The sequence below is a fragment of the Pundamilia nyererei genome, unplaced genomic scaffold, assembly GCF_000239375.1.
Source record: "Pundamilia nyererei isolate P.nyererei 1_Seehausen unplaced genomic scaffold, PunNye1.0 scaffold00082, whole genome shotgun sequence".
NCBI classification, from domain to species: Eukaryota; Metazoa; Chordata; class Actinopteri; order Cichliformes; family Cichlidae; genus Pundamilia; species Pundamilia nyererei.
In genome coordinates, this window is record NW_005187483.1 from 775,501 (window position 1) to 802,876 (window position 27,376).

Below are 27,376 nucleotides of genomic sequence, written 5' to 3' on the forward strand. Positions count from 1 at the left end.
TATTTTGATGCTTGAAGTTTACTTGAGTCTCTCATCCACAATATGACATAACAGTATAAAGAGTGTTGATGGCAAAAAAACAAAACTACACATCGCATCGGCAGTGTGCTGTACCAAATTACATCCTACTAATATGAATGTAGATTTCATTGCAAAAACAAAAAAATTAAAATCATTTTGACCTGAGGCAAATATTTGGTTGTTTTCTTTCTTTTTTGGTGGGCTAAGCGGAGCCTTCACATTCAGAACCAAATAGTCTTCTAAATTAGGAAAAGCTCATAAGTAACTTTAATTAGGCCTGTTTGTTTTGGGGGGTTTTGCCTTTTCTCAGTGTAGTGGCATTACTACTGTCTTTGGAATAATAGGTCAAGGATTCAAATCCTGCCCAGGGCATGCATCCAGGATGGAGCTCCAGGAAACACAAGTGAAAGATATTTAACTGAAGCCAGGATTTTATCCTGTTGGAAGAAGCCAACAACAGAAGATAGAAGAAGGGATCCAGGCACGATGGATCCATTGTTTATGCCAGATTTTACATGTTGCAGCAGAAATTGAGATTCAGCAAACCAGGAAGTGTTTTTTCCAATCTTCTGCTATCCAGTTTTGGTGACTGTAACCTGTTTCCTGTTCTTATTTGAGTTACTGTTGCCATGATAAAAGACGTGCAGCTCAGGTTGAAGTAGCTTGCAGACTTCATGCTATTTATTGCAAATATCCTTTCACATCTTCTGGCCCAAATGCAATTTCTGAAGCTTTAGTCCCTCTATTATTTGTCTTTTTCAGCTGCACTCCCAAGAGATAAAAAAGAGGGGGGGAAAAAGAGTTTTACTAATAATTTTCTGGAGAAAACAGGCATAAAGTTCTTTAACAGTCACAAAATAAAACCCTATACAGACGTTTCGTTTTTGGAAGAGTTTAAAATTGAAGTTCTTGTCAGTCCAGCACTGAATGATTCTCTGATAATAAAGTAAAATGCAGACATCCCAATCAGGTACAGCTTTATTTCAAAGTTTAGGTATGCCCATCAGCAGCCCAACAGCAACCCAATTACATTTCCCCTCCAGAACACAGACTTCAACATGAAACTGTAGCACATCATGTTGTCTAAATACGATGAATTGCAAATAGGAAAAGGTGAAAAGAAAAAAAAAAATGAATCAGAAACTGACCTCATCCACTCAAAATCTGCCAGTGGCCAGTAAACCTAAAACTTCAGGATGTAGTTTTAGCATCACACTAACCTTAGTGCTGGCCCTTACTTGAGACAGAGACAGTTCAAGGACAGAGAAAAAGCTGTATGTATATATCACATATGGTGGAAAAATACTACTAAGCAGTAAGTCAGTGATTTTGAAACAAGTAACAAAAAACAACACGTTTTGAAAATGGGCCTAAGGAAAAACTGGAGGTGCATTCTTAAATGCTACAGTATTTACATGCATGTGTGGAAGCAGATGTTCTACAGAGATGGAGACGTGCTGACAAATATCAGAGCCTGTCCAGTATGATTTGAGAGAATTATCATCTCTGCGGCACTTCTGCTTCCACTGCTAAAACAAAATCATTGTACATGGTTTTGGGGGTAAATGCTGTATAAAAGGAGCCACAATATGTTTTATTCTTCTGCTCCCTTGAATGCAGACATTTTTTGCATGTTGACATCTGGTTTGATGCTATAACAGAAACCAGGGCAGGAAAAGGCACTTCAAAGTGTGGATGTCTCTTCGATTTCCTGGCAGTCCGGTCTTAAGCCTTAAAAAATGAAAAAGTCAGCTGGTTGCCTCCCTGCAAGCTTCGAGTCCTCCAAAAGAAAAAATGGGGACTCTGAAAGAGACAGAGTCATTTGAAGATCAGAAAGTAAAAAATAAAATAAAAAGAAATAATAAGAGTCCAGGTTAATGATGTACTTTGAGAGACTTACAAATAAAAATAGATCTTCTGATCTCTGTGATGTGGCTCTAGCCCTCGATAGAGACCTCTGGAACAATGTGTGCATTCAGCGCCGTCTCCACTGGCATCTCCTGTTGATAGTATTGACAAGACAATGTTACTAATAACATTAAGCTATCGTTCATCTCTGAATACCTTAGAAAAGCAATACTGGAAATGTCTCATTTTTAACTTTAATTCTACTCAGTAAATTTACAATGCTCCTTAAAAAAAAAAAGTATTACCACTGAACTGAGCTGCACAGACTCCACAGAGATTTCCATCTGACATTCCACCTCACGGATTTCTGACTTTGACGCTTCTGACTGCCTGTCCAGACATTTTGACTCTGCGGCATCCTGTAAAGGAAGAGAGAGAGAAAAACTAAGGGAAGTTCCCAAAATATATGCTTAAGAAGACAGCGTTCCATGCAAAACTACAGTATGTGAATGTTAAAGTATAATTACCGTGTGTTCTGCAGGTGCAGCAGCAGGTTCAAACTCAGAAGTCGTCACATCCACGGAGTATGTTTGGGCACTCAAAGTGTCATTCACGGGTAAGATTTCCTAAATGCCACAGAAGAAGGGTATGTTAGATGGTTAAACAAATTGAGCTTCTGAATGAAACACAGTAAAACCCTCCTGCCCATTCCACTGAACAGACTAAAAGAGAAAAATTACTTACAATGAAAATAATGCATCAGGATGGAACCAGCTACCCCAATAATTGAAAACTCAAGTTCAATACACTCCAACTGGGCACAATTTTAAATAAAGGAAGAAAGCATCCTTGTGACATGGTGTTCAAATGTAACAACAGGAACAACGGCAGTTTTTGTTTTTATCATGAACATTATACTGCAGGTTTTTGAGCAACTGCTCATAATAATTAACAAAAAAACCCAGAATAATTTTAACGTTAAAAAAAAAAAAAAAATCCGTGTATTATAATTTAATGTATCATTTTAACCGTATATTTTTATGTTCTTATTCCTTATTTGTTTAATTCTGTAGTCTCAAGTGTGTAGATACAATTTCAAGAAAGACTTAAATCGGACCCTAAATGTCCACAGTCTGAAAATCTAATTTCATTACCTGGAACTACACTTAATTTAGCATCACTTTATAATAATACTACTACAGTACATAGTGCTCTATAAGCATTTAAATATTTACTACAAGATACATTTAAACTGCACTCCAGCAATGAGATTGCTTCATATGATGGAGAAACATATCCCCACCTTCTTTACCATAAATTCCACCCAGGATTAGTCTATAAATGTTTGCCTTTCCTTCTTGTGTCAGTCACTTGTAAGCCTCCTTTAATTTCAGTTAATTTATTTGACCTGATCAGCCTTCAGTAATTTTCTGAACGGTTCATATGTACACTGGTAAATTCCTGTTTGCTTAGCTGTCACCTGCTGGACAGCAGCAGACTCAGTGGCAACTTCTACTGCCGAGACGGATTCTGTCACAACAAACTCATCAACTGCTGTGGCATCAATCAGCGTGGCCACAGCATCCTGAATGTCAAAGGAGAACGAGATAAGAGAGAAAACTGTTCTTGTAAAATAATTAAAATAATGGTTTTTAGCATATGAGCAGTACATTTCTGTATTGAGGATTACATTTAAAATATTTTTACCTCTTTGGGTTTAGCCTCTTGTGCTGTAACCTCAGGGCTGGTGTCAGGTACCTTGTGAAACACAGGTGCTGATGTCAATGCTATGTCATATATGGAGATTGTACTTTTTTTTCCATGCAAAAGCTGCCAAATAATCTAAAACACAAGTAATAAGGGAATTTCTACTTTACTTTTTTATCGACAGAGAGGGAAAAATACTCACTGCAGCCACCTCCACAGAATCAACAGGAGTGTGCTGATGTAAACAAACAAAAAAACAAACAGGACAGAGTGTATCTTTAGTCTTTGCTATTAAATTTTGGAAAAAAAAATACCTTACCCTTGTGATCGTTTGTTCTGCTTATGACAAACCTTTCATTAATATATAGGACACATGCTATACAAACAGAAGATGGCTGCAAAATGTGAAAAAGTCAATGTATTCTTGTAAAGACTAAAAACACAAAAAGAGAAGAAGAAAGTATTTTCATCAGGTGTCACCTCTGTTTTTATAGCAGTCTCAGAAGGGACTTCGGATGCATTCTCCTCTGCCAAAACCTCTTTACCATCTTCAGCAGCTGGGGTTGTAGGACTGACAGCCGCTTCAGTCACTCGTTCGCTCTCAGGTACATCTGTGACAACCTCCACCACTGATTCAGCAACAGTCTCTGTAACCACCTTGCCCAGAGGAGGCTCTGCTTCAGCAGAAACTTGGCCACCGCTAACTGCATCTCCCACTGTTTTTTCAGAGGCTCGTGTCACAGGCTCTGGTACGGCAATATCTTCTGTGGCAGCCACCTCCACTTCGACCTCAGTCACAGCACCTTTCTCTGCCAGGGCCTCAGCTTCTTCCGGTCTCTCACATTTATCCTCTGTCTCCATGTGCAAAATCAACACAGAGCACATTAAAAAACATAAAACACGACACCGGAGAGAAGAAACAGTGACTCTTGTTTTGTTTTTTTGTCAGTTTAAAGAGTACAGTTCATACAGAACAAAAGTATATTTACTTAAAATATACCATCATTTTTGTCGTTATGATGATGCAATTTTAATGTCAAGACATGTTTTACCTCCTGCGTCTCAGTTTTTATGATCGCAGAATCAACTGTGTGAATCTGGAAAGGAACCAAGAAAAGGACACTTAACGGCCAACTTTCATTATGAATGACTGACAACTGAATTAATCAGAACACGGTTAAAGGTTAAATCTATCACATTTATCATAATGTTTACTCCTGCAGTTCAAATGAATAGTTACAACTGCAGTGTGTATGATATATAAAAAGCCCGAATAACTGTAATCTTGGGTTGTTTTGATTCCCATTTTCTCATTTCTCAGTTCATTTATATCGTTCGTATATTAAGCTGTTTGCAGATCAATGAAACTGTAAAGAAAAATATGATTCTTTTCTCTGAAAACTTTTGGAGTTCTTGAGCCAGATTGTGATCTGAGTGCTTGCATAAGAGAAAATTGTCCTGAGGGAAAAAGCGTAGCTGCTATTTATTCGATGTGAGGCTTAAGTCACAGGAGTTTTCAACACCTTTCTGTTGAAAGAATTGTTTCTTGTTCAGTGACTGCTGCTATGAACTTGTAAAATATGAGTGGAAACTGTGCGTCAGACTGTTTTTATGCACGCCATCATTTCTGCAACTGTTTAGGAGTCAGCAAAACCAGCACATACACAGATCTATGTGTCTGTAAAATGTAAACTTTGTATTTAATCTATGCATTTTACTTTTTAAACTATAAATTTTTGCAACTAATTAACAAAACCAGTGTGCTTTATTTGTCTATTAAAAGTTGACAGAGCATGTTTGTGTGAAAAATGCCTCCAGGGGGACCTTTAACCTAAGAATTCCATTTCCATGATGTGCCAATTCTTTTAGCTCCCACTGAAGAAAAATGTTCCATAGTATCTACATAAGCAGCTCAAAAATCAAAGTCTAGCTCACTTGTAAATCATCAAGTTCAGCTTTTGTTCAACTGTTACATGATTAGTCTGCTTCGGGCTTAGCCTAAAGATACAACACACTAGTGTTTGGTTTAAATGGAGACAAAAGAGGGTGTATGTGAATAAAAATACACATTTGATTTACCTCAGTTTCAGAGGCAGCAACCACTGGAGCTTCAGATGAGGGTGTGACCTATGAGCACAAGAGGTTAAAGAGTTTATTCACAAGTTAGCAAAACATGAAAATACACATGCTTCATCCAACAAAACAGAGTGTAGATGGAAAAAAGAACATAACCTGAAAAAAGGCACTCTGGGATACGTTAACAAGTATATCAGGCAGTTAAAAATATGTGCCTCTTGTTGCACTGGAGCCAGTATTGACTTTTTAAAGGTTGAGCTTTGGGAGGGGCACACACCCATATGCAGCAGTACTAAAAATGTGCCCAGAGCCAAATAATCTTCTATAAAACGGTTCATGTGGCAGATCTGTAGCTGTGATGGGCCTGAGGATAAACTGCAGCTCGAGTCTTTTCTGTACCCAAAAATGGAAATATTTACCAAAATTAGAAGTGGAATTTGGACTGGCTTTCTAAACAAACACAAACACAAATATACGCACTCCCCTTACACTTTGTGTGAGCATAGCTGGAGCTGGGCAATTACAGGGGTATTACAACCCAATGCCATGAAAAACAGTTATTCCCTCTTTTTGCTTCCCTCTGTATAATCCTGCAACAGAAAACACATTCACATCATGACATCTGTGTTCTCCCTCAAATCCTTTCAATACAAAACTACTAAAATTTTAAATATTAAAAATGTTTGGTTCCATCTTTTTATTATAAACTACATACTGTGAACATGTTGCCACTGGAAAAACAATCAGATATTTTTAATACTGAAATGTGTTTGAATGATTACATGTTTACCAGAATACAATAAATGTCTTGCAGTTTACACTGATTTGCAACCATTTATTATTCACATCACAATATTGTTATATTACTCATAGGCGCGGTTATTTTCCAGACAATGATTCACCAAACAGCTCACATAGTGATAGAATTCATCCATATTTTTCCATCTTGCAGCCATGCTGCCAATGGCCAGTGGCACACCAACTGTGCAACCAAGTGTGTTGAGCTATAGTGACAATCACAAAGAGCGGCGTATAAATATTTTAAATCTTCATAGTCTGACTCAATTATTTAGTCTGTCTTGTGCCAGTTCTTCTTCAATATAGGGCAAAGTCTACTGCAGGCTGCTAATCAGCAATATGAGTGTTTTTTTGTCCAGAATCACTCAAACTGATCTATTTGGACATTGAGTGACACACGACAACCTGATAACATTCAAAGATATCTTACTACCTCCACGTTTTTCTCCATCCTCCAGGTACTGTCATTTCTTTAACTTTTAATTTTTTTTTATTTCATTAAAAAATAATTTTGTACATTATACATTGCTAAGTGTATAATTATGTCCTTAAAGAAACAGATGCATGCTCATGAATTCTGAATGTATCTATTGAAAATACAAGGGAATGGGCACTGTTTTTTGGAGGTCGCCATGTTGCCCCGCCTGAAATGGACATCGTGTTTCCTTCTAATTTATATATGTGGCTAGAGACTGGCCACATATGTCGTACGCTAAAGACAGAGGAGAAAAAGAACTTGTATTGGTTTGTGCACCTTCAAGGCAAATTTTAATTCATATTTCTATCTTCAGACTCAAGATATGAAGAATCGTACATATCTTTTACCGCCTTAGAAGGGGTCCCCTCCACCAAAGAAGCGACAAGATGACCTGCATAAAATGTCAGACTTCTTTCTCATCTCAAGCCTCATCTCCTGAACTGGCCAGCACTCAAACGCTCAAAAATGTGCATTTTTATTTGTGCAGATATTATAATTACTTATTGTCAGCAGATTAGATGTGTGACCCTACTGTCTGTCAATAAGCCAGGTAAACAACAACAGCAGCTGGTTGTAGACCAATATTATCCAAGTAATGTCCAACAACAAGTCCAACAATCATAGATCCACTTCAAACAAAATTCCACTAACAGTGGCAAATACAGCAATGCTAACGAACAGAGAAGTTCATGTTCATGCTAACTCACCTCATAATAATTATCATCAGAGAGGAGTTAGGGTATATATCAGACTCCTTTTACAGCCTCCTCCACAGTAAACAGACATAGGCACCAGCAGAGGTAAACAGGGAACTGACAGCCTATGCTCACTACAGATGATCTACTGCCAGAGTTGTTTGTCCTACAGTGGCTACCATAGCTAGGATTATGCATTTGAACTGGGAGAGGTAAGAAAACAGAATTCAGATGACTTCAGTCTCCATTTTACTGACATCTTGGGAGATTTTGAACACAGTAACTTTAACAATTTTTTATTTGACTCTGATAGATTATCAACCTAGCCTCTGAGGAAAGAAAGCAGTGGTTGCACAGTGTCTATACACGCCGAACAATTTCTTCCAGCACCAAAACAGGAAGTACTAAATGGATTTGCACAAAGATCAAATTCAACAGTCTTTCTAAATCAATTAGAAATGATTCATAACAGATAATTTTTATTTTTTGGAACTGTGAACTATGCAAAACATCACTAGTGATGGAACGAAAACATGAAGTTAGAATTGAGCATAATAGGTCCATTTACAGGGGATGGGATATTTGTATGTACAATATTTTCTTCATTTTAAAGGTCAAACTACACACATATTCAGACACACTTCAAACAGACAAATTTCCTCCCAGCATTGAATTAAATATTCAGTATTCTCCAGCTCTCAGCCCACCCAGCAAAGAATCAATTAGACATGGAACATGTAAAGGTTCAAATCACACGAGTTCATAAGGGATCAAGCTGACACAGAATACTAACAGAAGTGAGGAGAAGCAGCATGCAGAAAGGAAAGGAAAGAAAATGAGAAGGAGAATAGAAAAGGCAGAAGAGGATGAGAAATAGTCATAAAGAAAGTGGTGAGAGGCTAGAAAGTGTAGAGGCAGAGCAGATTTATGAGGAAAAGAGGGGTAGCAGATTGGACAGGAGAGGAGTGGAAGAACATAGGAGAGGAAGCAGGTACAAAATGTTCAGCCTACACAGAGGGTGAGTTGCACTGACTGTTGCTTCAGGCCACAAAAATGTAAATGCACTCAGTCAGTCTGTAGAATCTGCTGTGAGTTTATACTTTCTGCAGCCACATCCAGAGGTGGTGGGGCGCCTCTTGGGCCCAAGGGGCACCTGAGTTAAAGCCCCATTAAACCTCTTGGTCAGTCAGCTGACCAACTGTCACCATCTGTGGACTTGTGATGTTACAGATAAAAGTCATAGTTTTAACAGTGCAAGTGAAAAAGTTGTCTGCGAACAAATGTTGATAAATCTCAACAGAATAACTTGCAAATTGTCTCAAAATGAAGACAGTCAATGATGATACATTTAAAATTGTGCATAAATGTCCAGTTTTTGTTATCTGACCTGAATCTGACAGTGAAGCAATAAGGGTTAGAAAGTGGGATTATTTGGACCTGCACACAGATCAACTAGAAGTGAGTGGCATGGTGAATGAAAGCAAAGTCCTGAGACAGTGGAAATGACCACAGCACTACAGTATAACTACATAATGGCAGGCAGTCATTCTATAGAGATGTCTGTATGCTGCCTGTAAGGTTCAGTGGGCATAACCCATAGAGGGTTTACAAATAGAACTCCTAACTGAATGGCACAAGTGAAGTGAATAAGATGGACCCACTGGAAAACTGGGAAACAGTGTAACACTGAGTGAAGTCTTAACAAAAGGCCATGCTATAAATACTGTAGCACTGCCTCTCTCCTCTTATTTTAGGCTAGGCACACATGTGAGCATATACATATACACCATTGGTTGTTGTCTATCCAGACATTTTTTTAAACTGCTTATCTAACTAGGGTAGAGTAGGGCTGAAATCTAGCCCAGTTAATACTGGGGAAAAGGTTTTGCTCAGTTGCTGGAAGAGAAGCCGCACAGATTTGCATGCATGTGCAATTTACTGACTAAAACAGAACATCCTGTTCACAAAATATGTGCAAGATGGCTACAAGGCACAAAGCTCAACTTACAATTTAAAACTGCAAATAGTCAATTATAGATGAGCTAGAAACAATGTTGAGAAAACATTACTGCATAGAGGAAAACTGCAGAAAAAATTGCAACTACTTAAAATTAACTGACAACAGTCATCCATATACTGTAAGCTTTTTAATTGTATCCACAATCTTCTCTGACTCAAAACCACATTATGTGATGGCAAAGATAAAACGAATGCACACGATGTAACGTTTTAAAGATTTTCTCACAACACGATAGTAACCAAAAACAAGTAACTGATAACAAACTCAATATCTGTGATAACAAATAAGCCTGTTCAAAAAACAACAACAACAAAAAACATGCATGCTCAGAGTCACTATTTTGTTTTAGTGTAGGTGATAATGGCCATTTAAAAAGTTGTTCCCAGTGTTTCAGTCTCTCTCCTACTTTCCACCTTTTTGCTAAATAGAACATGTTGTTCCCTTCGCTTCACTACCTCCAACAATTCCAGCTCCCTTTTCCCATAAGGCCCCAAACACAGCAAATACTATTTGACCTGGCAACATCAGAGAAATAGAGAGAAACCATCTACAAAAACAGCCTGTTTCCATATAATCTCATACAAACAATATGTAATTTTGATCCCAGTGACATTCATTTAAAGGAAGCATTCATTCACCTATGAGTGGACCTCATTCACTCATATGTCCATAGAACTATATTTCTGATGAAACGTGCACACTGGTAAATTTGATTCTTACTGCAACTTACCAGGCTTGTAGAAGATGTTGACAGTTGCTGATTGCTAAAGCCCCATTCACTCAGGCCTAGAGATTGGTCAGCAGCTCCCAGACAACTGCTGGCCTGTAGGGAAATCTGTGTGTTCTGCAACCAGTTGGCAAATGGTTGCTGGCAATGGCAAAGAGGTATATGGTGCTCGACCAAGATTGTTTTAGTCCCTAGCAGATTGTCAAAGCTACTAGCAGTGTGCATGGAAAACGATCACTTGTTTGTAAACTACTCACCAAGCAGTAGTGAAACTAAAAAGTACAACACAACCCATTCACCTTTATAGTAAAAGTTTTAGAATTAGCAACCTCCAGAAATCACTTTCCAGGTCGTTAAACACAAATTTCACCCAAAGTTGCCAGAGGGTCTCGAGGGCTTTGTGACTGAAGCTTAATGTATAATGTCTGACGTTAAAACCAGAAAAGACAAACGATCAATCTTTCCCTAAGGTGGGATAGCTGCAGTAGCAGAGGCAGTGAGCCCCATGCCGGGTGAAACATTAGAACTGTTGACTCTGGCATGCGAAATGTTGGAAATATTTGTAGACATGATTTAAGTTTAGATTTCTGCATACAGAGGCACATGGGAGACTTATGGCTGCGATATCTGTTTCTTACCTCAGTTATTGGTTCTGTTTCAGGAATCTTGGGTTCAGGCTCTTGCACTACATTAGCTTCAACTGTAGAGGGCTTCACTGATGGAGTCTCAACAGCTCGTGCTTCTACAGTGACAGGTGTTGGGATTTCAATCTCAGCTGTCACTGGAGTCTGCTCCAACAACACAACCTCAGACTCTGGTGCCTGTACTTCATCTGGAATGGGCTTTGCAACAGGTTCTGCTTTTGGTTCTAGTTTGGGAGTTTCTACAGTAGGAACAGCAGCAGGAATGGACCGTGAGATCTTTTCTGGAGCAGGAGCAGGAGCTGGAGGTGGAGCTTTAGCCGCTTTTTTTGTGGTTCCTGCAGGGGGTGCACTCACTGCAATCCCCCGGCTGGCTTTCACCGGCGGATTGGCAGCATGTTGTTCTTCAAGTGCTCTTCTCTGGGCTTGCTGCAGGGCAGGAAAGACACAATAACATCTGATTACCGTTCTGATAGTAGTATGAGAGGCATTATTTAAGTTTTTGGGCATACAGTTATCTTAACCCTGACATGTAGTTGGCTCATGATAACATGAACTGATATTTTCTCTCAAAAAAGTGATATTTGGAAAATACAAAGTTTGCGAACATTTGCCTTTCCAAGCAAAACAAAAGTGACACTTCATTTATAATGGCTTCAAAGACATGTTCAGTATGTAAAACAAGATAATAAAAGATAAAAGTGAAATACAAAGAAAGGCAAATGACAGTGTATGAGGTATAGATGTTCTTGAGGCTTTATCGTGTTCAGATACTGATGCTATTGTCACTTTAGCACCCAGGAATACCAGGCATGCCATACCAGCCATGTCCAACATATTTTTTAGCTTTGGACAAAACCCCCTCAGGCTTTGATGGAGGTTTTAGTAGTACAGACCACTAGAGGGAGGGGGAAACTGGGAGTAGACACAGCAAAGCTAGTTAGATAATGGGAGCTAATTAGTTGAATCAGACCGGTCCTGACAGGTTTGGTGAAGCGGGAACGGAAACCGTGCGAGTCAGCAGCACTGATGGGTGCCCCGCGGGCCAGACAGTGGGGCTAATCACATCATAATCAGGTTATAATCAGGTTACAATCACTCCCTGAAAATGCTTTTGTTAGGCTGAAGGCCAGTAAGGTATTCGCAGTGCTGCACCCATGCTGTAAGCCAAAAGCTCATGTGTATGAAAGCGCATATATCTCTGAGTATCTAGCTAGACACAATCAAAACAACTTCTGATTTTTGCCCATAAATCACCTGTAAACATCCCTATGACAAAGTAATACATTGTTTCCAATGATAAAAAGTTTTAACCATATTTCTCAGTCTTTGTGAAACTGACACACATATGCACACATACAAAGGCATATGTGACCTGAGTATCATTCAGCTATATGTCTGAAAGTTCCAAAAACACATTCGCTTCCTGTGCTCTGATACCTCTGAGGTAAAGCAATGATAAAAATTTAATTGTGAATGACTTTAAGGGTCATTTTCATCTGTCACTGCCAGACTGTGGAAGAATGAGAGAGACAGAGTCCACTCTGGCTAAAGTGGGGCAAGACATTCCTTCAGTCAACACATTACCAAATACAGATGTGTGGTGTTCAGAGTCATGCACTGGTCAGCCAGCCAGAAGCTTAAGTTTGGTGGGGGTTAGGGGCACAGGCAATGAGGAAGGATGCCAGAAGAAGTCTGCACTGAAAAGGCTTACCAGAGCTGGATGACTGGGCTTCAACGGTGTATCAGTGCATGCTTTTATTTTTTAGTTGTTGTTGTTTTTTTATTAATATACATTGTTAATGATTAAACATATGCTAAAGAACAGTATTGGGTTATGGAGTATGGCGTCATTGATCTCCCTCCACACCCACCCCTCCAACACACACACACACCTTTTCTGTCACACCCCTTTTCCTCTGGGCACTGAATGTTGAAAAGTTACATGTCTCCAGTCATTCGGCTGAATTAGCGTACAACTGGCAAAGCGAATTCATCATACTGAATTGCAAAGAGCAGCACTGTATTGAAGTACTGTGTACTGCACTGCATTGTGTGGCTTACTGTATTTTTGGTCCAGAACATGAAAAACAGGCAAGTGGTCATTTCGTAGTATATTTAAAAAATACTAGAAAATGGAACTTATCGCATTTTATGATAAGAAATTCAAGATGCGCATAAACGTTTCATCTCTATCCGTAACCTTAACAGGGCGCACCGAGAACATCCATTGCGCACAGGAGCTGAGCACAAAATCAACAATTTCTCTGTCTCTTTCTTCTAATATAGAAACCAGAAGCATGCTCGTCAAAATTAAAAATATGTGTGAAATGTATATGTTATTTATTTAGGTCCAGTTTTGGTACCTTTTTGGTACGGTCTTTTGTCGTTGCCAGATTTTACGCACGGGTTACGGAGCGTCTGAGAGAAGCAACGACAAAGTGGAAATCTGCCAAACAATCACCAAACTGACTTAAGTATAACAAAAATAAAATAATGTGCAAAAAAGGAAAGAAAATGTAAACGAAATTTGTTTTACAATTTAAGCACTCGCTTCATTCATTTTTTCACAGAGGCAAAAAGGCGTATTTTACATTTAAATCCATGTTTTTGCAGACCATTATTTTACAGTGAATTGAACAAAGAAATCCCATAATACTCTATACTTAATTTAAGAATAAACGCCTGACGTGCGCATGCCACCACTTACCACCCTTCTCATACGACGCTTGTTCTTCTTTCTCTTGCTGGGCATCTTGGTGCGTGCTGAGGAGAACGAGGATAAACCAAAGAAATGGAACAAGTAGAGAGGCAGAGTGAACAAAGTGGATGTTTATAAAGCCGACTGTCTTTCTGTTACCTCTGTACCGAACCTATAGGAGGACTTGGATGAAAGATAGGGGCGTGGAGAAAGAAAGAGAGAGGAAAGAGAGAGCGCGCGCGCACGAGAGCTCAGTCAGTTGTTTGTATTGGAGTTGGTCTGCCTAGCTGGATGTCGAGTTCTATTATGTAACCACTCCATCAAAGCAGAGAGAGAGAGAGGTGCGAGGTTGTGCGGTGCCACAGCCCCTCCTCTCGATTTGTTAGAAATACTTTGACGCAAATGGGAACACCGACGCACTTGATCTATAGTTTTCTGTCCTGTGAGACTTTTAATGTGTCGCTTCTGGAACAGAACATAAACATAAAAAGAACAAAAAACATCAACAATCATTATAACCTAAAAGCCATATTTGTTGACAGAACAACCACAAGAGGAAAATACAGTCAGGCTTGTGCAGAAAACAGTGAAAACAGCCTTTGTCAATCTTTTTTGAATACATTAAAATCATGAAGCCAAATAATAGTGTTCATTGTGCTCGTTTTTCATGCAGAGAATAAAGAGAAACAAAGCTTGTACATGTGTCTATGCCCACCACCCCCCTGGTCCCTACATCAGTTGTGAGAACCCATTGTTTCCAGTTCCTTGTGCAGCGTTGTGCCAGTTATTGTCCAATTTAATTAAATGCATAAGTTCCATAAACATATTTTATACTTCCCGTATGTTTTACACTGATATGGATGTTTGCGTTCAGTTTTCTTATCTGAGAACGATTTTAGTGTTTGGCCGATGCTAATAAACTGATAAAGCAATTTGACAGCATACACTGTGGCAGTTTTTGCTGAAGCCTTGCTGCTTGAGTTACTCCTCAAGAGTGTGCAGAAGAGTGCAACAGGCAAAACATTATTTTATTACCAGAAGCATGCCTATGCTAATATTTCCATTTAAGTTGCTGTAGCTCTGGAAAACCTCAGTCAGTAAGGTGGATTTTCTCGACCTTTGAACAGGAACCACCAACCAAACAGCAAATCTTACAATAATCTGAGATTATTAAGTGTAGGTGAAAGTTTATTACATTGACTAAATTATATATATATATTTTTAAAAAGCCCAAGGGAATAATAAATATACTGTGCTTTTCTTGTATGTTTTATTAGCTAATTTGTAAGGCAGACATGCAGTCAAATATCAGTAGATTTTAGGTTACGGTCCCATTATCACTGGTCAATTGTTGTTCAGTCTCAACAAGAAAGTGATGAAGTAGGCCGAGTATTTCCAGACAGCATACAGACATTTCCTCTCTCACCCCTTAGACAACCAAATGTTTCTCAAGGGAGAGAGGTCATGAAGATATTGTGGATCAGCTGCCTCCAGCTCACCCTATCCCTGGCAACCACTTCTGTCACACCAGTCTTCTACATCTCCTCCATCACTGCATCCATGAACCTCCTCTGTGGTCTCTTCCACCTGCTCCAAATTCAGCATCCCTTGTCCAATATATCCTCTCTCATGTCCAAATAACTTCAGCTTTGTCTTTATAACTTTGTTTCCAAACCTCTCGACCTGAGCTATTGTTCTGATCTACCTGCATGGTATTTGCATGGTTGATCACAGGTATTTGAACGTCCAGCTTCACTTTCTCTAATACTTGCATCATCACCTTTCCTCCTGCCTTCATCTCATTTGCACGCATGCATTCTGTCTTGCTTCATTCCTTTTTTCTATTTAGCACACCTCCACCTTTCCAGGCTCTAACAGATTAACAAAGACATGGTGACATTTTGAAGACTCTGCATTTCATGACCATATTTGGATGACAGGCTTACTGTTACGACCCTCCCACACTCATTAAAGCCATGGTCTGCTGTTGATTGGCTGGCATGAGAGGATCAGCTAATTTGTGTCGCCTGTGTCTTACAGACTATACAAGCTGGCCCAGATAACCTGCTTAGTCTCTCTCTTTCACTCCACCTTACATCAGCTTTGTGTCTTGGTTAGGTTTTCTTTAACAAGTTATTTTATATTTAAGTGAATTTCTTGTGTGAACTCCCTCCTTGCCACCGACTTTAATCCACTATGTAATACAATTTAAATTTTATTATTTAACCTTTATTTAATTTATTTAAATTATTATTTAAATTAACTGTGTATGTTATAAAGTAACATACACATAAAATACTCATTAAAGCCATAGGACAGACTTTTTGGACAGGCTGTTCTTTGTCTATAGTTTTATTAAAGTGGTCTGCAGTTTTTCGGTACTTCTCCAATGGCTGAAGTCTTCAGCCTTAGAAGATGCCCTTAATTTAAATGAGCTGATTGGAGTTCCAAAACCTTGCAGTGTCATCCATAGGCATACTATGACTGCAGGAAAATGGGATGGTAACTCTCCGTTAAGGCAGATGGAGCCCCACAACAAGGGCTGACACACTTTAGCTATCAGCTGGTCAGAAGTGAATCACCATCTTTAAATAGATTCACAGTGTTTACCTGGGATAAACTGGGTTATCATGTCAGCACATGCTTGAATGTTGTGCATCAACAACACCCCTCCGAAGCTTGGCTCCATGGTTACCAGTCCTGTACTATTAATGAAACTAACGCATACTCACATGCAGACACATCAGAGAAAGACAGCCCAATGCTATTTTTAGGTTTGGGAGTTTCACCCACGCCCCAAGAGATATTTTTGGTTACCAGTTAGATACAATAATGCAGAGTTATGTACAGATACTTAATTGAAGCATTCATATAACACACAAATTCATTTCAATTTAAATGGGATCCAACAAGGATTGCCATAATTTGTTCGTAATTATGATTCTTTAATGTTGTATTTGATGTAGAACAGAGAAGATTCATTTTAACAATGAAGATAGTAAATAAGTAGCACGTCAATAACATAACTCATAACGTTTCCCTTTCAATTGTCAGCAACTGCAAGGGAATTTCAGAGTTTTATAGAAGTAAAACTGAAAACTGAAAGTTCATGACAGACATGTTGTATATAAGAAATTCTGTGTTGGGTTGTTATACGTATAAATATTATTTTTGTAACTGGCATGGATTTCACGTCTATTATTTTAGGGTCTTTACCTTACAGTATAAAGCGCCTTGAGACAACTGTTGTTGTAATTTGTTGCTATATAAATAAAATTGAACTAAACTGAACTGAACTGATTGTTAATTTTGTTTAAGGTGTGACTTCAAATGCAGGTTAGGTTTGGTTACATATCAGCGATTGGTACAACAAGTAGCACTCTGGAGTTCTGAAGCAGATCCAGTAATGAGTGTTTGCCTGAATCTGGTATTTTAGTATTGTTGCTGTGAACAAGGGCAGTTTTATCATCTTGTTAATCATGAATTAATCATACATTCACAAGACTACTGGAGGAATTCCATATCAGCTGGTTTTCCCTTTGTGAAGCTTGTTTTATTCTTTTGGATTTTTTTTTCTAACTTAGTTGGACAGTGAAGTCATTTTTGTCATCTATTTGTTCAGTGATGTAGCATAGCAATACAAACTCAGAGTTTGTTGGTAAATTTGCTAAGTCCACCTTACAAACACGGGTTAATCTCACATGAAGAAGAATACAAACACAACCAGAAGTTTGGCAGCTGAATTTAAAAAGAAGAAAAAAGAAAGAAGCTTGAAAAGGACAATGATCTCCTGCAACTCAGTATCCTGGATCGCAGGTGGCATGTGTCAGTGCGAATGTCAGTTACTGTGATTAGCAAACGAGTTCACAGATAGTGCAGGGAGTGTTCATTAAGAGTTACAGTCCCCTGATGACAGAGGCCAGACAAAGATAGCAGCACAAGGAAAGACCTGACAGAGCAATGCCAGGGACTCTCCAGTGCATGTTTGAGAAGCAGCAGACAAAGAGAATGAAGCAGGGGGAGAGGGATACTGTACACGACTGTCAGTCATCACAGAATATTTTCTTTCATTTCTTAGCAGTTCTCTTGCTCTAAACTTCTGTTCCGTCACTGTCACATTCACATATCTATCCCCATGCATTCCTTTTTATATTATCTGCATGCTCCTCTCTGTCTGTGCAGCCTAAAGGGAGTTTCTTTCTCGAAATCAATCCCACATTTCTCTTTCAGAACAAACAGGGTGAAGACGTAACACAAGTGGACTGAAACAGTTTTAGCGGATTTCTTTGCAGTTTGGCTGAAGGACCAACCTCCAGAACTGCCCACATGTCAATTTAATCAAATTCTGTCAGTTCAGTTTTATTTATATAGCACCAAATCACAGTAGAAGTCACCTCAAGGTAGGCATGTAGCATGTAGGGAGGCTAAGAATTACTTAAACCAGCAGCTGAGTTCCTTAAATTGTATTTCAAAATTGTTTACTAAACAAGGGAAGAAAAAATACTGCATTTCTCATTGTCTTTCAAATAAATTAAATGAAAGCTGAAGGGCACATTATATTATCAAACCCCATAGGAAGTCAGCCTTGTGAAGCTTCAGTCTACCGCAGGGGTGGATTCCTGCAAGTTTCATTTATACACTTCTTCCAGTGTTATACTGGGAACAGATAAGTGTGTGACACTCTTACAGAGAAACAGTTAGCTACATGATGTACTAGTACCTGATTCTAACCAGGGGTGGCATAATCAAAGCCATTTCTTTACACACATACAGGTGTTACGTTCTGTAATATGCACTATATATGGCTAAAAATATGTCAAATTCAGCAGGTAGAAGGTGGTACAAGATATAAAACTAGGGTGGCACTAGGGGTGGCAAGAGAATATTTTAAGGTGGCAAATGCCACCCTTTGCCACTGCGGTAGATCCGCCCATGATTCTAGGTGTGCTTTGGAGAACAGTTAGCAGAAGAGCCACAGCAAGGCCTGAGAAAAGGACAGATTAGAGCTTACTTCAGCTTACTGAAAAGAGTGTTGTAACTTTAATTTCAGACAGTGTTGCATAACTTTAATAATTTTTCTATCAGAGGAGCACAGAGAGTGCTTGGATTCAAGTTTCTTTGTTTTGTTTACCCCCTTAGGCAGAGTTAGTATTCAGCAGACAAGTCATTTATCCTTTTAATATATATTTCACAAATAAGACAGACAGATAATCGTGTAAATATATTGCAACACGGAAAAAAATCCCAAACAACTTTGCTCTTATGTATTTAAACAATGATTGGATCTGCACATTATTGCTTTTTGAAAAAAGAAAATAGTAAAACATGGTATTGTAAGTATAAAGTAATAAAGGCAATAACAGAGACAGAGAAAAAGAGAAAAGGTGGGATTACATACACGGTGTAACAGCAGGAAGAGAAGCAGAACTTTTTCCATTTGTGGAGGTTATTGTTCTGACTCCTATCAAGGCTGTCAAAAGAAATGTCAAAATCTCCTCCTTTAGTTTATTTCTCCTTGTGCAATCATGTTTATCACTCCTTTAAAGAGATGTGTCAGTAAGTGAACGTACAGGGTTTTATTTTAACAGTCCATATAGTCTAGCATTATCCCAGCAAACACGCCTTAGCAGACCTAACCATGGATGAACTGTGGGGCTGTGTGAGCAGGGCAAATCCACTCTCACCCATGCAGGACTCAAGTAGATGTGTCCACACAAGGGTCAACAGCAGTTTTGCCTTTTGGGGACCTTGTAAGAGCTTGACAATACACATTCCAGGTGTTAATCCGAGACTGCTTCCTTCAAAGTCTTTAATAGTAAGAGGCTTATTTAATACTTCTAGTATGATACTTATTCACAAAATGTAATGTGGTTGTGCAGGAAGTAAAAATAACCAGATTAGAGTAATATAAACCTTTAACAGATCTGTGACCATGTTTTTAACAAAATTATATAATTATAACAAAACAGATAAATGCACGTTTAGCAAAGTAAAGAAAGACCTGGAAACTACAAGATGACAACAACAAAAAAGCATGAGTGCCTACACGCTTGGAGTGCCCCCTGGTGTTAAGTTTGGTCACTGTTAGATTGGATCGTTTGACGAGACACTCCCTATGTGATATTATACTGTCATAAAAGAAGGACTTTGGCTTCACCTGTGATTAGTCATTTTGCTATCAGGAAGCTGACAGAGAATAGTTCGTGCAGCAGGTTAGTGGGTTGTTGCTGTGAAGTTTTAAAAGCTGACATAAAGACACCATGACTGTGGTTGATATGTAGTTTTATATATAAAATAAGCATAAGTGTAACGTATTAAAGGATTCATTGACAAAAGTGAACAAAACTACAATTGTCAGGCAAAGTTAGATACATAAGTATATGGACAATGGTACATTGTCTCTGTACACCACACAAATGGATTTTAGATCAAACAATCAAGATGTGAAGACTTTCAACTATAATTCAAGGGGGCTCATCAAAAATAACTGTTTAGGAATTGCAACCATTTTTACACATAGGACCCCATTTTCAGAGGCATTCCTGTTATTCTGTGAAAAATGAGGCAAATGAAAGAACCTGGAAATGTGTTAAATGTGCATGTGGTAGTTTTTGACTGCAAATGAGATCCAAAGACATGTCAGTGCAAGTGACAGGAAGCCATCATTAGGCTGAAAATAAATAAACCTGTCAGAGAGCTAACAAAAACTGTAGGAGTGGGATAAAGAATAATTCTTTCTTTGGTTAGAAAAAAAAAACATTCACAACATCTAGCAAAATCAAGAAACGTTCTCAAGGAGGTGAGTGAGACTCTCAAGAGATGACTTCATGAATAGAAATGCAGTGGGTTTACAAGGTGTGCCTTTTGCCCCGTCTTCTTCCTCTTACCCCCATCTGGTCATGCAGACGGCTGCCGCTGTCAGGGTTCTTGGGTCGTTGACCCAGTGTTTTCAGTTCGTTCATGTTCAGTTTATTTCTCCCTCGTTCACAATTCCTGTCTTGCTGTGCCAGTTCCTTTCCTGTGTGTCGTTAATTTGATTAAGTTCAGCTGTGTACTCACCGGTCTCTCATCAGTCTGTGTATCTAAGTCCTCAGTTTCCACTCGCTCATTGTCTTGTCATTGATGTCGTCACTGCCGTCGTTCCCATGTGTGTCTTCAGTTCAGCCAGCCATTCAGTCATCCAGCCAATCAGCGTTCGTTACTGTTCTGTTCATCCACTCACTACACTAAACACCCTTGATCCTGCACCGTGAGTCCTGCGTTTGGGTCATCTCTTCCTCGCGTCCACACGTGACCCCTGACAGCCGCTCCCTGAGCTTGTCGGTTTTCTCCTGTTAAAAGGTTTTCCTTCCCACTGTGCCAAGTGCTTGCTCATAGGAGGTCATCTGATTGTTGGGATTTCTCTTTGTTATTGTAGCATCTTTATCTTATTATATAAAGTGACTTGAGGCGGTTGTTGTTGGGAAAATGAAAAGATTGAATTGAAAAGTTTACAACGACAAAAAAACAAAAAACTAATGGCTACACTCAAGAAAAGTTGTAAAGGACCAGCTCTTTGTTCAAAGCATACCATATCATCTGTCAAACACGATGGAGGCAATGTTATGGTCTGGGCTTGTGTGACTGCTCAGATTCAGTTTATTTATTTATTTATTTTCCCGCCTGTCCCGTTTGGTTCTTTTGCCATCAGAATTATTGTCTGAAGGCCAAGAAAGACGTCCAACGGATTTACTATACCAAGTGGACCATCCCAGCCTTGCCGTATTGGTCCATTTGATTGACCTTTGTTTTTATTGTTTATATTTTTTTTATTTTCAGTTGTTACATACGGGACAGACATGAATGGGGGAAAGGAAAGGGAGAAAGAAAGAGAGGGAGGGAAAGAAAAACAGAGGGGAAGAGGAACAGTGATAAAGGGCACATCAAAAGGGGGGACAAAAATACATATACATCAATCACCTGGATCACCTGTTGAGAAGAAAGAAAAGAGAAAACAAACAAAAAAAAAGAGCGCAATATAATAAATAACATCATCGCGAGAATCTATGTGTATATAACAGTAAATACTAAATACTGAATATTATTGTGCAGCACGTAAGATCGACAGCGCACAGTGTGCTTTGAGGTAGCAGCCAAAAGAGGTGTAGTTTGTGTCTGTGAGCACCCGTGTGTACACCTGTGAGCATGAGAATCCAAAAGGTTCCTTCATGTAACGATCTGCTAGAGGGTGTGGGGAGCCATAGCCCCGCCCCCCAGGGCATGAAGCAGGTATGGAGGAGATCCAGGCTCTAGACATCCAGAGACCCCATCTGGATGTCTAGAGCCTGATCATCTGTCAAACATGATGGAGGCAATGTTATGGTGTGGGCTTGTATGACTGCTCAGATTCAGCCAAATGTTGCCAAACTAATTGGATAACCCTTAATGGCACTTCAGAGGATAATGACTAAAAACCTGCTGCAAAAGCACCTCAAGAGTTTCTTAAGCCAAAGAAACTGGAAATTCTTCAATGTTTTAAGTTGCACCGAAGTGAATCTTTGTAAAACATTTCAACTTTTATTCCAACTTTGTTAAAATTTATGACAAGCTTGATTTAGTGTTTTTCTTTATTTAAACGTATCCACAATATGTACATGTGATACAATCATTATTATGAACATACATTTACATGAAAAATTTCCTAAACATTGAAATCTTTTTCTAACCTCTGTTTCCAGGTTCATATTACAGACTTTGTTGGAGCGTTCAGTCTGTACAGAGAAATTTAAGTAGACCAGCTACTATAAATATCATTCACTTTTTTTTCCCTGAGAACAATTTGAACAATTAATTTGCGAATTTTGTCTATTTACACATTTCATTTCAAGTAAAGTGACTGTTTCATTAAAGTCTTAAAGCAAGTTCTCAGAAATCACAACAGTAATTGAATGGTACGTGAACAGCTGTAATAAATAGCACTAACTGATTGTTCGGCCATAACCAACGGCTGAACAATGAGTTACACCTATGCAGTCCCTGTCATGAGTGAAAAAGGCCTCTTCTAGCACAATATGAATACAACATCACTGCAACCGTGCTATTACAGTCGCATAAGTTAATCAGCATACATATATGAAAATACATGCTTGTCAGGCACACTTCAATATCATGTACTTCACTGTACGTGCTTGTTTAGAACATCACTTAAAAAGCAACCAGAGAATACATGCTTTCCAAAATAGTCACCCAAAGCTAATATTTTGATGAAAGAATGAATAGCGAATATCTAAACCCTTTTAGTAAATATACAGAGTGTGAACAAGCAAAATGCAACCATTTCAGTTTCTCACAGTGTCATTGTAAATGCCATGAGTACCATCCCTTTACTGTCTGTTGAAATGAAGTCTGTAAAAGTGGTGAAAAAAATGCATCTCGTCCTCAAGATGTTGAGCGCAAACCAAAACAACGTGTATTTCAGTTTAGCTCTGCGCTAAATGTAATAAATACCTGATACCTGATACACTTCTTTGATATCCTGCTAATAAACACAGAGAGAACAAGCTGAAACAGAAACACGTTTACAGTGTTGTAACTTTAAACCTTTTCCATTTCCGCAACTTTGATTCTCTTCGTGCCAGCATCAACTCCCTTAAAACAATAAAGAAAACAAGTCTAACAATAAAACCAACCCTTAAAAGATTAGAACTTCTCGTTACTTATGTCCACGAGGCAGTGCAATATCGTGAGTGTCCGTAACCTCGACACAATAATGATTTTTCCTTATGGTTGTTACTGTGCCTGTGGTTGAACCATGTCTGGGCGAGGCGGTGGGGGTGTTATGGGATACATAGAAATGCTTTGTTCATTGTAAGCAGGTGGGAGCTCATCAGGCTTAAATTCCAGCTGAAGATAGAGAAAAAAAGAGCTATAATTTAGCAATAGCCTAAATGTACTGATATATGGGTGCACTATTTTGTTAGCGCAAGAGAAAGAGATGCAGAGAAAATCATAATCACCTCATTATAGGCAGGTGGGGGTCCTGAGTAGACTGTTGTGCTGTATCGTGGTGGTCTCATGGCATCACCACCTTGATCTTCGCTGTCCTGCTGTGGTATGCTCCTGGGGAAGGGAATGAAATATATGGACTGCGGGAGCCTGCCCTGGTCACTATGTCTTATAGACCTCCGTGATATAGGGTCATCCCTTTGGCGATGGCATAGTCTGCATATAGTGGTGCAGAACATCATGGCGAGACCAAAACCCAGGATGCCCAGGAAGATCCTTGGAGAAAGACGAAGATGTGGAGAAAGCAGAGAACAGGTTATCTAACAACTCTGGCACAGTTTGAAAACTCTCAGCCTTCCCTGGTGGTGGAAGATGTTACCAGTTTATTAGTTTGCTGTTTTAATAGAATAAAAGAAACTGAAAAAAAAGATTTTTTTTCCAGCCAATAATACATAGTACACACAGCACAGGAAAGTAATTATCATAGAAAAGTATCAATGAAAAGAAATGGGTCTTACTGTAGAAAGACACTGTAGTCCGAAAACATCCTTAAATCTGGTGGATGAATTCTTAATGGGCCAAAATGACAGTGGAGTAACAAACCACTGAATGAACCTGAAAGGCAAACATGTAAAACAAAAAAAAAAGAATAGATTTTTTATTTTTTTTGTCATCAGTGATCTAAAAACAGTGCAGTTAAAATGTAAAGATCTTGCTTTCACGAGCTTATGTGGTCACCCTTTCAATGAAAATGTTCCATTTTTAGATCTTTTCGTATCAGTTGGAAAATGTGTACACTTTGAACTTTAAACCCAATGTTTTGTCATAGAAAAAATGAAATCTCCAAGGAGCTTTTATTGCCTGTCTTGATTGTACTAGGATAGATAAGATAGGATAGGTAGGTTCTGGAAGAAGATTTCTTACAAAGCAGCACTTTGTACTACAGTAGCCTCATATAATTTGCAGTCATTTAGTTTAACTATTGCTGTCAGTGATATTTCGCAAAGACGGGATGACTGCACTTGTTCCATGATACCCAGAAAGCAATCAGGTGACGACTTGAAATATTAAATTGATTACAAATAGGTATCAATTTCATAGCCTGATAGAAAATCAAATCTTAGCTTATTTTAGGCTGTTGACATATTAGTGAGCGTGGATTTCAAAACTGTGAATCAGAGAGGTGAGATGGATGAGTGATTCCACAAGTTACCAAATTCTGACTTGTGGAGTCATGTTAAATGAAGTAAATAAACCATGACTTACTCAGAAAACATGGTTTTTATACAACACGATTATAAGAATGAAGTGTCTGACAAATAAACCTTGAATTCAATTTGTGACAGTTCCTTTTTCGTGAGTAAATCATAATATTAGACCTGTTTATCAAATAATTAAGCATTCACTATCAGATGGAATGGAAAGACAAATATATTATCAAAGGCTTAAAAACACAAGATACTAATACAGCTGCTGCACCAAGCCACAAATCAAATCAAGGTGTCCACAATAAGAAAGGTCTGTTTAACTGATTCGCAGCCTTGAATTGAGAAAAGTAGGTCACTGTGTTAAACATGCCTTTTAAGGCTGGCTCAGTTGCCAAAGTTAGGGTTTTCCCAAAATTATATTTTTATTTTCTTAAATGTAAAATGCTGGGAGGGCAACAGATTACAAGATTTTCAACATAATGAAACTGTGATAGTAAAGCCACAAAAACTCTGCCCGTACTAAGGTGATTTAGCATTAAAAGTTTTTTTTTTTAAATAAATTATTAAACAAAAGCGAACAAGAGAACCTAAAACAATCACATGAGAAGTAGGCGAGGTGAGCACATGATCGGTAAGCACAGCGGGAAAGCGGCCTAGTCTGCGCTTCTAAAACAAACAGCTTCTAGTATTTTCAGATTTTTGTTATTAGATTCAGTTTTATCAGCTTCTTGTAACTGAGCAGAATAGTCAAAACAAGGAATCAGAAGAAAAAAAATCCAGCTCTGTGCTCTTACCTTCGATCCAGCCACAAGTTCTCTCACGTATGAGACTGGGAGGGAAAACTCACTGGAGCAGAGTGCAGTTTTATTATGAGTGTCCTGATAAGAGGCGGTGTGTACAGTGTGTTCAAGCATGGGGGCGAGTGCAAAGAAGGCACGTTTAATAGCACCTGAAATACACTGAGAATTGTAGTATTCTTAATTGTTACCAGGGTTTTTCACCTCTGCACATCTTACACACACACACACACAACAAAAACTTATATCTGTTAATAAAAGCCAGGGGTCGGCAACCCTGGGCACGCGTGCCACAGTCGTCACGCGAAGGGTTAAGTGATGGCACGACCATAGCTGGACTGGCCATCGGGCATACCTGGCATTTGGTCGGTGGCCGATGATTTTTTTATTTTTTTTTCTTTTTGTAATGGTATATAATGAAAGTGGTGGATTGGCCAGATGCTGGTCAGTTGTTTGGTGGTGGCTTTGGCGAAGCTTCCACAGATTCGTTAACATTAATAAGTGGTGGATGCCAGCAGGCGGATGAGAGAAAGGGGAGGCAAGAGGAGAGACCCGAGGCAGCCGCCGGTCCGAGTGTCAGGTGAACTGAACTTCAGGTAAGAAGTTATGACCTGCAGTCTACCTGGGTCAGATATAAACCAACTTTAGGTGCAGTTTATTTTCGTTGTGCTGACTTTTTACAGTCAGTTACAATAACTGTACTGTGTGCTAGCTAGCATGACAGAGAGTCGGATGTCTAAATGATGCTAAACAACAGCAGCATGTTTAAGCTTGATCAGCTGTTGTTAAAATTTATTTAATATTTCTTTCTAGTAGCTGATGTTTGCTGGAGCCACAGCTGTAAAACCTGCTGGTCATGATGTCGGTCTGGATATGTGGTGAGAGGGAAACATGCAGATGAAACCAGGAGATGTTCTTACTGAATCATCAGAGCTGAACAGGTTTTAGGTGACATGAATGAGTTGAAGGGCTGGGTTGAATATTAACAAACATGCCATATTGGCCCAGTTTATTTCTCTTATCATTGTTGTGAGGAGACCATAAATAGGATTTGTATTTTCTGTTGTACAGTTCATTTGCTGTTGTGGAGTTCTTGTTATGGATAAAAAGTGTCTGTTTTTTGTTTCAAAACAGCTGATAACTATTCGCTGATAGCTGCCAACATCTGCGAACAAATATAATTCTATAAAGTGGTTCTATATATTGTGTAACTGTTCATATAGAGCAGGGGTAGGCAACCTTTCTGATGACGAGTGCCATTTAAAATTTCCTCAGAGGTCAGTGTGCCATATGATTGCATTAGCAATAAATCTAATAACGCTCTATATGAACAGTTACACAATATATAGAACCACTGATAAGAGAAATAAACTGGGCTAATATGGCATGTTTGTTAATATTCAACCCAACCCTTCAACTCATTCATGTCACCTAAAAGGTAAACCTGTTTCTCCATCACCTGTTCAGCTCTGATGATTCAGTAAGAACATCTCCTGGTTTCATCTGCATGTTTCCCTCTCACCACATATCCAGACCGACATCATGACCAGCAGGTTTTACAGCTGTGGCTCCAGCAAACATCAGCTACTAGAAAGAAATATTAAATAAACTCTAACAACAGCTGATCAAGCTTAAACGTGCTGCTGTAGTTTAGCGCGACATCCGGCGGTTTCCT

General features: G+C 38.9%; 1 protein-coding gene across 1 annotated transcript; it reads right to left on the bottom strand.

The window, feature by feature from the left end:
• Nucleotides 1-981: 981 nt before the first annotated feature.
• On the bottom strand, nucleotides 982-14,001 carry LOC102201343 (calphotin-like). The gene is made up of 12 exons (XM_005738128.2): nucleotides 13,722-14,001; nucleotides 11,009-11,440; nucleotides 5,656-5,703; nucleotides 4,629-4,673; nucleotides 4,057-4,431; nucleotides 3,779-3,811; nucleotides 3,577-3,627; nucleotides 3,350-3,454; nucleotides 2,397-2,495; nucleotides 2,175-2,288; nucleotides 1,922-2,021; nucleotides 982-1,824 (listed from the first exon to the last, which is right to left on the bottom strand). The coding sequence occupies exons 1-11, from the start codon at nucleotides 13,764-13,766 to the stop codon at nucleotides 1,959-1,961; spliced, it is 1,410 nt and encodes a 469-aa protein (XP_005738185.1). The 5' UTR covers nucleotides 13,767-14,001; the 3' UTR covers nucleotides 982-1,824; nucleotides 1,922-1,958.
• Between the last annotated feature and the right edge of the window lie 13,375 nt (nucleotides 14,002-27,376).

Coding starts and splice junctions, on each gene's coding strand:
- LOC102201343 (XM_005738128.2), bottom strand. CDS start 13,766: ATGCCCAGCAAGAGAAAGAAGAACAAGCGTCGTATGAGAAGGGTG. Junction 5,704..11,008: donor AAACAGAACCAATAACTGAG/GTAAGAAACAGA, acceptor TTGTGCTCATAG/GTCACACCCTCATCTGAAGC. Junction 3,455..3,576: donor AAGAGGCTAAACCCAAAGAG/GTAAAAATATTT, acceptor TTTGACATTCAG/GATGCTGTGGCCACGCTGAT.